The sequence below is a fragment of the Phycodurus eques genome, chromosome 12 (assembly GCF_024500275.1).
Source record: "Phycodurus eques isolate BA_2022a chromosome 12, UOR_Pequ_1.1, whole genome shotgun sequence".
Taxonomy (NCBI): domain Eukaryota; kingdom Metazoa; phylum Chordata; class Actinopteri; order Syngnathiformes; family Syngnathidae; genus Phycodurus; species Phycodurus eques.
Window position 1 is genome coordinate 11,978,538 of NC_084536.1, and position 12,414 is coordinate 11,990,951.

General features: G+C 40.0%; 2 protein-coding genes across 8 annotated transcripts in view; one reads left to right on the forward strand and one right to left on the reverse strand.

Moving 5' to 3' along the window:
- The window catches only part of col5a2a (collagen, type V, alpha 2a), a 44,110-nt gene extending 36,365 nt beyond the window's left edge, over positions 1-7,745 (forward strand). The window contains exons 48-54 of the mRNA XM_061692865.1: positions 3-110; positions 316-369; positions 496-603; positions 836-1,145; positions 1,389-1,570; positions 3,507-3,749; positions 5,376-7,745. Of these exons, the coding sequence (XP_061548849.1) occupies positions 3-110; positions 316-369; positions 496-603; positions 836-1,145; positions 1,389-1,570; positions 3,507-3,749; positions 5,376-5,522 (1,152 nt within the window). The 3' untranslated portion in view covers positions 5,523-7,745. The remainder of the gene's footprint in view (positions 1-2; positions 111-315; positions 370-495; positions 604-835; positions 1,146-1,388; positions 1,571-3,506; positions 3,750-5,375) is intronic.
- Positions 6,033-12,414, reverse strand: part of LOC133411046 (PTB domain-containing engulfment adapter protein 1) — a 61,255-nt gene continuing 54,873 nt past the window's right edge. For 5 of the 7 annotated variants that reach the window (XM_061692871.1, XM_061692872.1, XM_061692867.1 and 2 more), the window contains 2 exons: positions 11,995-12,050; positions 6,033-9,458 (listed from right to left, as the gene is read on the reverse strand). In XM_061692871.1, coding sequence (XP_061548855.1) covers positions 9,437-9,458; positions 11,995-12,050 — 78 coding nt within the window. In that variant the 3' untranslated portion in view covers positions 6,033-9,436. The remainder of the gene's footprint in view (positions 9,459-11,994; positions 12,051-12,414) is intronic. The other 2 variants (XM_061692873.1, XM_061692870.1) reach the window with 1 other exon arrangement.

The following is a 12,414-nucleotide window of genomic DNA, read 5'->3' on the forward strand; positions in this document are numbered from 1 at the left end:
AGGGACCCCAAGGACCACGGGGAGATAAGGGTGATTTGGGTGATCACGGAGAGAGAGGGCAGAAGGGTCATCGTGGATTTACTGGTTTGCAGGGTCTTCCTGGACCTCCTGTAAGTCATAGTGCATCACAGTGATCACATTCAACCCAGAGTAAATACATACTGTATGGTATTCTATTCAGAAAAAGTATTTTAAAACAGAAAGAGCACATTTTCTGTACTGTTACTTCTTCAAATTTGATGTGATGTGTCTATTTGAGATTTGTAGCTTAAAAATGTTGAAGTAAGACAAAAAAATAAAATTTTCTCCCTCTAGGGTACAACAGGTGAACAGGGAGCTTCTGGAATTATTGGACCAAACGGTGCAAGGGTAAATGCGACACTTCCTCTCGGTTCTTTTTTTATTTGCTAGTAGGCCTATGGTACTATTGGTTTCCGAGTTTCTATATATTTTAGCACTAAAAGATAACCCATCTGTGTTTCAATGATATTTTAGGGGCCACCTGGTCCCATCGGGCCCCATGGAAAAGAAGGATACATAGGACAACCTGGGCCGATGGGACCTCCAGGAACTCGTGGAATCACAGGAGAAATTGGACCAGAGGTATTATCTCATAAAACAATCACGATAGAGAGGTTGCCCTGGTAACATTTGGTGTTGTGAGTTGGGAGGAACTAATAAAAGTAAAACCTCAGACTTAAATTACTGAACATCTTTGCAGCATATGTTTGGTGGGCAATGTCAGTAGTTCAGTTTTTTTGCACATCTTTTATGATTTATTCAATCAAACAAAGATAACAAAATAAAAATAGCATTATGATTCTTTGATACACAGGGCCCTCCAGGAGAAAATGGACCCCCAGGCCTTCCTGGACCACCTGGACCTCCCGTGGCAGCTATGGATGATCTGTTTGGAGGCCTTCACGACTACGAAGATGCCCCCCCTCCTCCACCAGAGTTCAGTGAGGATGAGGCTCTACCGAACACCAACTCCTCCACCGTCCTAGCGGTGGACCCCGGCGTGCAGGCCACCCTGAAAGCCCTCACCAGCCAGATTGACAGCATGAAGAGCCCAGATGGCAGCAGGAAGCACCCTGCCAGGACCTGTGATGACCTCAAGAGATGCTACCCCTTGAAGAAGAGCGGTGGGTGGAAAAAAAATATTCTACTTTTCCCAAAATAACTGAGGTTAAGTTCGAGGCTAAAACAATTCATTTGTCGGCTCTCGAGCACATTTTGGCCAATCAGAAGCCTGAAAAGGCAACCTAAGCTGACTCTGATTTCCTAATAATAATAATGTTTCAAATCAGTGGTTGTCTGAAAGTGAATGGAATAAAACTGTCATACAATGTGACTTATGTTACCATTCATTTCCCTTCATCATGTAGGTGAATTCTGGGTGGACCCCAACCAAGGCAGTGCAGAGGACGCCATCAAAGTATACTGTAACTTGGAGACAGGGGAGACCTGCATCTCTGCCAACCCATCCAGCCTACCTCGTAAAAACTGGTGGAGCTCTTCCAAGAACAAACCTGTTTGGTTTGGAGCTGACATCAACAGAGGAACACATGTGAGTGCTTACAGTTTAAAAGGCGGCATATTTTTTTCACAATAAATAACAGTTCCCTGGGACCTCATGTACACAAGGTGCCTACGCACAAAAACGTGGCATCTGTTCTTTTTCACGGCAAAGTTCAGATGTATCAAGAGTGACATGACGTGGAAATGTGCGGTGCCTCACGCCAACTGCATGACTGGCGTACGCACGTTTCTGCAGCTTTTGGTGCTTTGGTGACACTTAGAGGTGATGCTGGGAAACTGTTCTCATAAATCTGCACACCAGAGACACATGAATAATTAGCACTGATGAACAATTCATGCCCGGCAACATTTGATTTCAACAAATCAATTGAGACAAGGAACGAGAATTCATTTGTTAACGAGTGTATTTAATGAACCACTGATATTTGTGAGGACACCTATTAATTGACCGAGGCGATCATTTATGCCGCCTATTGCCCTCACAATCGCTTCGTGACTCCAGCACATGCACTGAAAAAAAGTCCTTTGAATTTACTTCATTTGAACATGTGCATCGGTTGCACATGATTAAAATGGGTTTAAAATAAATCTCCTAAAAAAAAACATGATTTTTTTTGTCAGTGTGCGTGTCCTCTCCTGTGTATTAAAATAATAAATTGAGTCATCAAAAAGGAGTCAAAGGTTTTGATATCCTCTTTGATATGCGGATGTGCTTCTATTTGAATTCAAAAGATTTATTACAAAGACCACACATACATTTACGCATGAACCTTTATCTCACAGGGCTGAGTGTAGGTTACTGTATGAACACATTTGTTATGAGTTCTAAAAAATACATATTAACCTTGTGGGGTGATCATAGTCAGCCACATGTCCTCCCATCACCCCTGAGAGAGCAGCGTCACCCATGATCGCAGCGATTCTCTCCTCGAACGGGCTGAGGCCCTCCGGGGTGAGGTTCTTCCGCCATTTTTTGGCCACACTGTGGCGGTGGGCAGCTGTCCCTCGCTTCACATCCACCTTAATGTCTGACCACTTCTTCTTTAGTTCAGTGTGCATGCGCTGTTCCGACCCCACAGCATAGACAGCCGCACACACGCTGTCCCATTCACTCCTCTTTCGCGTGTTGTTAACGCCGGAAGACAGCGTGCCAAAGAGCACATTGAGCAACTTCACATTCAGAAAAAATATTTTTCTTCATTACCTTGCTCATTTTCCTTTTTTTCTGATCATGCAGAGATCGGCATCTCAGGTGCAGGGTTCATTTAAATATGATTTGCATATTAAAATATGGCCGTGGATAAGAAGGAGTCGGCTTCTCCAACATGTGCGCTCATTTCCACGTTGATTGGAATGCACGGAGGAAATGTGTTTAGATTCATGAGTACGCAGAGTTTCATACATCTGAATATTTTTGTGCGTATGACGTTTTCTGGATTATAGCGTACGCCATGTTTTAGGAGGAAAATCATGCAAGTCTTTGTACATGAGGCCCCAGGTGTCTTAATAACGTGTATGAGGAATGCTTTTGTCAAAGTACCTCAAGGATTTTGTGTTACGGAAATTAGCCTGTTTTGAGTGGGAGGCCCATCTCATGCAAGTGAGGGACTGTTTACCCTTCCCCATATACTGCTGGGCCAGCAGCTCATACGGCTTTTGCTAATATGATGACCACGGGTGGAGATAGGGCGTTGTAACTTGGCGATTGGCTTCTACTTGCAGAAATAAGCGAGCGCTCTTAAAGACAATGAACACATTACTGGAGACAACACTTGATACACATTTTCAGAAACAGGTAGCTAACTAAAAGTTGTACGTGGTTGTGTAATACATAAATGAATGGTAGACCAAATTATTTGTAAATGAGATTTTAAAAAATATGTTTTCCACAAAATGTCCCCTTTAACCAAAATGTAAATCTGTAGGACTGCATTGATTTCTTTTGTTGTGGCATATGTTTGCAGTTCACTTATGGTAACAAAGACCAGTCGGCAAATGCCCTCAGAGTCCAGATGACCTTCATTCGCCTTCTGTCCAAAGAAGCGTCTCAGTCCATCACCTACCACTGCAAGAACTCTGTGGGCTACAAGGACCAGAAGACAGGCAACTTGAAGAAGGCCGTGCTGCTCAAAGCCTCCAATGACCTGGAGCTCAAAGCAGAGGGAAACAACCGCTTCAGATACACCGTGGTGGAAGACTCCTGCACTGTAAGTTTCCTGATCAGACATCCGGCATCAATCTTGATATTGTATTAGGGAAAAAAGGGCTTTATTTGCGAAAGCCCTTCTACGTTTAATGAAAAAATGTGAGTTATTGAGCCCCCCAAATGTTTATAATTGCTATTTTACTAGATTAAACTGTAAATATATCACAAACTATGATCCCAAAACGCTGTAATTTCCTTTTAAACGTAATTTACATTACCCTTAAAAATAAATGACTTACAAGTGATTCAATTTTTTTTAAAAAAACACTGGTCCGCATGTAAAGCGCAAGCACGTGTGGAAGACTCTCCATTACTTCACCTAACAACCCAGGCTAAACCTAGCTCCTTCTTCATATTCAAACATGTTGGTCTCGTATCACTTCAATATAATTCCTTGACACCTATTACTACTCAGCTATTTTTGGGGAAAAATCCATCCATCCATCCATTATCTGTACCGCTTATCCTCACTAGGGTCCCGGACGTGCTGGAGCCTATCCCAGCTATTTTCGGGCGAGAGGCGGGGTACACCCTGAATTGGTCGCCAGCCAATCGCAGGGCACATATAAACAAACAACCATTCACACTCGCATTCACACCTACGAGCAATTTTGAGTCTCATGTTTTTGGGATGTGGGAGGAAATCGGAGTACCCGGAGAAAACCCACACATGTACGGGGAGAACATGCAAACTCCACACAGGCGGGGCCAGGATTTTAACTCCGGTCCTCAGAACTGTGAGGCAGATGTGCTAACCAGTAGCTCACCGTTCCGCCTTTTCAAAAATCCTTATTGATAAATTGGTTATGCACAGTAAACAGAGAACAGTATAAAGTATAAGGAGAACAGTATACAATACAATTAATATAAACTAACATAAGGGGAAAACACTCGACATACATTATTTTAAACATTTATTTTTGTTCCACATATTGTTGTTATAGCTTTTTTATTAGCTGAGTTTCTAATTAACGTTAGGTATTGCTCAACATCATTCCAAAAAACACCATATATTTTTTTTAAATTGTTGAATGCAGCTTTCCTATTAGCCAGAGTTATGGCACCATCATGTGGTATCTTAGGTCATTACAAGAAGAGCACCAAAATGTGCATTGATATTTTGCAACGAATAGATGGGGATATGCAAAAAAACAAAAATGCATTAAATGATTTAAAAATTATCTTAGAAAATATAAAACATGGCAGTTTCAAAGATGTTAAAGTCAAAGCTTGATATTAAGTAACAATGATTAAAACAATAAAGTTTATTAATTCAGTTAGGGATGTTCCAAGACCAATAACATATAATATAAAAAGCATAGCCTACTCTTATGTGAAATTAGTAGAAACACATCCCCTCTGTGTACTATTTTGTAGTTACACTAATTTATAAAAGTTGTTACACCCTGACATCTTTGAAATAACAGCAATTTTTCTTATGTTGCAAAATGTACCAGTGTATTTAGAAAGTGTTTCTTCTATGTGTTCAAAATATTTTCCATGGTTTTTGAGTGTGTTGCACTAACCCTTACTCGAAAAAAATCCCAATATAAATAAGAAATGTACATGTCAAGCATTAAACAACGCTCCAAATACTGACATTGTTCATGTCTTTTTTTTTTTACAGCAAGCAAATGGCAACTGGGGCAAGACAGTGTTTGAGTACAGGACACAGAAAACTGCCAGACTTCCCATTGTGGATATTGCCCCTGTGGACATTGGCGGCCCAAATCAAGAGTTCGGTGTCGATATTGGGCCAGTGTGCTTCTTATAAAAGGGAAATAAATAAATAAATAAATAAATGTCAGCGGGTATATGCACATCCTGAGACTATTGAACTGACAGCTGACCCAGATCAGCCACGTTGTACATACGAGTACTGAGGACTTTTCTGGCCCTGTGGCAAGATATTTATTGTGCCTTTCAACTCAGAACACATCCAAAGATTTGTAAGTTAGACGAAGAATGTTTAAAATTTTAGTTAAGAATTGGTAATGTCCGAATCATTCCTTTTTGTTTTACAATGTATGTCTTGACTTTCTAACTCAAAGGTCCAAAGTTCCCAGATTTTCTTACACTTAAACGTAAATGTCCAAATAAAGATCTATGAATTAGAAATGTTTACCTTGTGTATCAGACCATAGAGTTTATATGCAGTGGACCCACCTCAAGGAGACATAATATGAAGTTCCCAGGTATGCTTTCATCAAAATACCCCAAGGATCAAGAATTACAGCCAACACACTTTAAGCCTCCCGGAACCTAGTGTGTTTTGAGGGGGCGGTCCTGTCTCATGACAAATTGCGGAACCAATGTGGGGTACGGCTTTTGTCATGCTGGGGTGGAGCTAGGGGACTTCTATTTATGGAAGCTGAGCCCAGAGTTTGGGAAAAAAGTAAGCGTCCTTAAACACAGGAAAAGCTTTTTCACTCACGGAGGCAGCACTTCATGCACGTGTCGATTAGTGTGGAATATCCATGCATCGCCAAACACAAATACCCACCACCCTCGGCAACTTCACCTACCAGTCAAGTATGTGCCGTTATCAGAGGCTAATGCTTTGAGCTAATGCTAATCTGTTCCTCCAACAAAACTCCGTGTTTGGCTGTGGCTTGGAAGTGGCGGATCTTTCCCCAGCCTAGCTGCCAAGTCGTGGACGGAAAAAGTAAATGTGGGGGCGGTACTATGTAAATTTAGAACGGCTTGCTCACTGACACATTTTAAGAAATAGGGAGCTCACAAAAGGTTGACTTGATTGTTGTAAATTCACACTTGTTAAGTGGGCAGGCAAACAGAGACCAAACTGTTTGTTAAAAGCCATTAAAAGTCAATTTTCACCACCCACCCTAAACTCTTGTTTTTAAAATTCCTACGTGCTTAATAAGACATTTAGAATGAACCTATTTTTTTGTATCCATTCATTTAGAGTCAGCGTGGACTACTCTGATCCTTCCCCAAAAGTCCCAATTGCCAAATTAGCTACCTCGTCATCAAGACTGACATCCATACATATATGACGCAACATGTAAATGTTCTTTCACAGGTGCTGTTTTGTAAAGTAGCATGACATGAACTACTCCAAGCTATTGCAGTGTACAGCTGGGTTTGTGGGTGCCAATAAAGGTCTTTCCATCTTACCACGGAGAGATGACGATGACGTCAGTGTGAATCATGTGTGGTGCTTTGTAACTTTGTTCTTTTTTTAATCCTAATTTTTGCAATATTGAACAGTAAAAGGTAGCACAGATTATTCCGTTTTTTATGCATGTCAAACCTCCCTTTTCAGTATCCTTGGTTAATATATTATATAGAAATCATTTACCAGTTTTTTTTTATAATTAGAAAGGTGGCTCTGAGTGCTTATTTGCTTTGTATCTCCTGCTATGCAACAAATTAAACAAAATGCTTGTTAATCCCCCAAACTCTTGTCATGTTAATTAAGGAATAGCAAGGTTTATGTTTTCTTAATTTTGTCTTTTTGCACACAAATTGACAAACTGTATTGATAAGACATGTATTTAGTACAATAATATGTCCTCTTTGTAACTTGAGCTGTTGTATGTGCCTTTAACCCTCCGGTTATGTTTCGGGTCAAATTGACCCATTTTAAAGAAATTCTTTAGCAGTAAGTGTAGTGTCTTAATAAGTGTAATCAATGATAAATACTGTTTAAAATGGTGGGTAATGGAGTTAATAAGATAAACGATGTTTATTGGTAATTATTTTTTGTTTCGGCCACTTGAATAATAAACATGGGTCAAATTGACCCAGGCAGATTATTGCTTTCCTGAACGTAACAGGGGGGTTAAATCATTCTATTGTGATCATCTGGTGCTTATTCCGAGTATATTTATTGTAGTTTTTTTTTAAACATATGTTAGGCTTGACTGCCTGACAAATTCCAGAGGCATAAGAGGAGAAAGGAGGAAAAAATATTTCCCACACTGGATGCGTTTGAGTTTCATCCTTTGAAATAAACATTGCAACTCATTCATTCGCTCTGCCTGTTCTTGTTTGAGATGACAACAGAAGCCTGTTAGTCACAAATGCGTTGTGATGAAGGCAAGGATATGTGACATCATGTTTACTTCATAGTTATACAGAACTTTAAATGCATTAATGTAGACCGCTTCCAAAATATCCAAGCAGACTTCAGGATTTATTATTCTGAATGCATTGCAATAGGCAGTTGATTGTAGGCAAAATTTTAGTTCTGTAGTTACGACTAAGCGGCACGGTGGCCGACTAGTTAGAGCGTCAGCCTCACAGCTCTGAGGACCCGGGTTCAATCCCCGGCCCCGCCTGTGTGGAGTTTGCATGTTTTCTCCAGGCATTCCGGTTTCCTCCCACATCCCAAAAACATGCATTAATTGGAGACTCTATATTGCCCGTAGGTGTGAATGGTTGTTTGTTTGTATGTGCCCTGTGATTGGCTGGTGACCAGTTCGGGGTGTACCCTGCCTACTGCCCGATGACAGCTGGGATAGGCTCCAGCACGCCCGCGACCCTAGTGAGGAGAAGCGGCTCAGAAAATGGATGGATGGAAAAAGTTATGACGAGTGGGGACTTTTTGTTTCTTACCGGCAATGTCAACAGATTAATGTTACCCACCCTAAATTTATTTATCAATATAATTATAACAATACTCTTAATAATCATCATCACAATCATGATAACAATAATAATACAATGGAATGCACAACTGGAAAGAAATATATAATATGAAAATGTAAAGAAAATAACCCCAATTTCATCTGGATTTTCCTATGGGTCAATGTGATCTGATGTAATCTAATCCTCCCACCCCTACCCAATATAATAATAATAATAACAAAAACATAAAAAATACAACACAAAAATTTGTTTTAGAAAAATATTTGTAAGGAAAAAATAAGGCCAACACAATAATAACAGGACTGCTACAGAATTTTGCCCTATGATTAAAAACAAAACAAACATACTAATAATAGAATGGTGGTACAATTTAACGTAAAGAGTCGGTCCTTTTTTTTTTCAACAGTAACATTTTATTTTAATAAGTGTGACGGTATTAAACAAAGAAATCAAAAGTAAAAATAATGGAAAATTGTATTGGGTATGGACATTACATACAGTAGGTCCCTCCCCATCCAAAAAGTGCCTTACGGTGCAAGAAAGACAATAAACCCAAATCAAATTAATGTGAAATTGTAAATAAAGGATTTTAACAATAAGTGTATTTTAATAATAAGTCAAATATGTGATGTTATAAGTAGGTTAACAATACACATTCTATGCATTTCATAGCCCGCTTGAATTTGGCATACACGGCTTAAATGACTACAAAGTGAGTGTACCATTGGACATAATTACCTATATACAGCTCTCACGCACTGTGCAAGCAAATGTTCTCAAAACCATCCCTTCTAGTTTTTACAAAAATATGTCTCTTTCTGTAATGGTTCTGACCTGCAAATATTAGACAAAACAAAACCATCTAAATGCAAATGTATATAGAAACCTCAAGATTGTGTGTGTGGGGGGGGGGGGGGGGGGGGTGACATCCCAACTCGACCATGGAGTGGATTTTGACACTCGTACAAAAATCGGGAAAAACGATTTTACAGAAGAGGATGATGAAAAACATATTTGCGGGCAATCAGCAGCGGCCATCTAGCGGGTCCAGAGAGAAAACAGCGCCCTCTAGGGTTAGTCCCATTTTGAACCCCTCCTGTAACACACATTGGACAATGATTGTGTAACTGAAATTACAGAATGTTTGCATTGGTGCAAATGGGATTGAAACTAAACAGGAATGAGGTGAAAAACATGTAATCTTTAATACGTAATCATGCATTTAAACTGAAGAAACATCATGCATCAACTGGACAAAAAATACTGTTTTTGTATAAGTAATCAATCCTCCTGTTATGTTTGTTTTCAGAAATAGTAATGTTCATTGGTCAATTTGACCCAGTGCACGGTTAACGAGAAAAAAAGCAATGTCCGCCCCCTGTTGGCCAAGTGTGCGACAGCCGGGTCAATACAATTAAAATATTTTAAAAAGCCCAGTAGATTTTCTTAAATACAATTTTTTATATATTTTTTTAAATTAACATGGGTCGATTTGGAGGGTTAAATAGTTAACTTCCACAACATAATGTTGGAATACGTGAAGGTCCCCTTCCATCAAAGCCATTTTCTTCTACTGTTTTATGCATAATATAGGTCAAAATGAGACTGTGACCTGATTTAAGTTTGACATCGATGTGGTTTGTCGATTTAATGCAATGCGAATTAATGAATACCAATCCGCTTGCAAACGACATGATTTTTAAATCACGGTTGTTGTTTATATACAATTTATATTCAAGTATCGGTACCTGTCCAATTCATGGTTGCTACACACCCACCCATCTCAGGAAAACTGAAGGTTGCATCATGTGAAAATCTTTGCATCACCATCCAGACTCAGAGGAGTTCAGGAAAAATGGCTTAAATGTATTTTGGGAGAAATCCCTAAGCCTTTCAGAACCAGAATTGTGCTGTGTTCGGGCCCAATTCGTGGACGATGACTTCGTAAACGTAAGCTGTCACACACTGCTGGAAGTGCCTTTCAGGGTTTGGAGCGAGCGAGCAGGCTGGGCCGCCGCCGCCGCCGCCATGACATGCAAATACAGCATATAAAAGTATACGTGTTGTGGTTTTAAGAATAATACTTGACAATATTTCCAATTTATAATGTAAATGTGGATTAAATAGCGAGTCTTGCGGTCAGTCGCCAAACCGTGCGCCGATTACGTTGAAGTGATTGAATGGGAGCGCAGAACCCGCCTCGCAAAATATCCTCCTCTCTGTTATTAAAAAATGCCCGCATCTCCTCAGTCGACCACAGAAAAAAAGCTGCTTTAAGCCTGCCGTACACTGCGCGACGTGGTCGAACCCGACCGGAACGGACCATCGTGTATAGTTGTCAACCCACATGAGCGATTCACAAGTGGATGCCTGGCGAGTGTATTCAGTATGTTGCATTTTATCACATTCCTTCAACCATATAACATAGATTAATAGGTAAGGAAGAAGCAGATTGCTAAAGAGAGAGGGTGTCGGTGAGAATAAATGTGAGTGTGTGGGTATTTGAAAGGAGGCTCGCCGGTTCCGTTCACGTACATTCTGGTCACAAGCTTTGCTTTTTTCATCCATAGGTAAATTATACATTATGAATATAGCTAAGTATTGATGTAACACACAATACTCGATGCTTTATATACTCTTTATATGGCATGGTGCGGCACGGCGCTGTGGCGCGGCTCGCTAAACCCAGAAATGTGTTTTCCCCATGAGGGAAAACTTATCTGCGGTGACGTTAAGATGGAATCGCGGCAAAACCAATGGCAGACTACTCAGCCACTCATGAAAACAGTCACCTAATCACGCCTACATCTGTCGGCCAATCAGATGACAGTTATGTCACGGCCCTCCTCGGCGTGCGTTTTAGAACCAGGTTGGAGGAGCTTCTGAAAAGCGGTGCTATTGTCACTCGGCCTCGAAAATGTGTCATGGGAAAGCGACCGCACGGGGTGGAACGAGGCTGGTTTGGGGTAGAACCGGTACAATGGAAAAGGGGCATCTGATTACCCTTCATCACTAACCCACAGACAGAATGTCATGGACTAGTAAAAAAAAACATTAAATCAGTGGTTCTCAAACAAAAAAATCCCAGTCAAAAATGTTTACATTTTATTGTGCTATTTGAATGAGAAACTGTATAATTATTATGTTATGTCATTTTAAAAAAGTGCATACCTATAGTATATACAGGGGCCAGCACACCAATAAAATAAACATGATAAACCAATTACACCTCCGTGCCTTAGCTTTGGGCTAATAAAAAGCTTTGATATGATTATGATGTATCATCACACAAATCTGACATCCCTGAATTTGTTATCATAACTTTATGACTTCACGCTAAGAAATATGAAACTTAATTTTTTTTTTTTAAAACTACTAATGATAATAATAATAATAATAATAATAATTCCTATAACATACTGTATAGCGCTAGGCATGGTAGTTATTTTCTATTAGTGTTAGGATAGAAAAAAAAAAAGAAAAAGTCCAATGTAAAGTGTTCCTGTACCCAACAAGTTTGAGAACCCCTGCATTAAACTGCAACAGTCATATAAGTGCAGCAGTCATGCGTCTCATACAAAAAAGTGCAACACATATGCGTAGCATAAAGGCAGAAAGAGAAAAGTACAAACCATCTTTGACGCTGCAAGTGGAGAGGACAAAGATAAATGTTGTCAAAGTCGTAAAACTGTAAAAATGTTGCAAAGAATTAGGGAAAAAAAATTGTTCAAAGGAAATGGCTACCTGAAAAGAAAAGTATTAAATATTGCCACCTTGTGGATATAGTCAGCATAAAAGCAATGCAGCAAAGGCAATCCAAGTTTCATGCTTTCAGCTTGGGAAGGAGTGGCTGTTGGTGTGTGTGATTGCTGGGATTGGACAAGAGTGCTGGCCTATCAGTAGCCAGATGTTGTTGGTTGGTGCCCTTCACTCACGACAGCGAATCAACAAACCAGCAGCGGGGTGCTTTGAAAACGGTCCAATTTGGTCCATCCATCCATTTTCTTCACTCCTTATCCTCACTAGGGTCGCAGGCATGCTGCAAATACTGG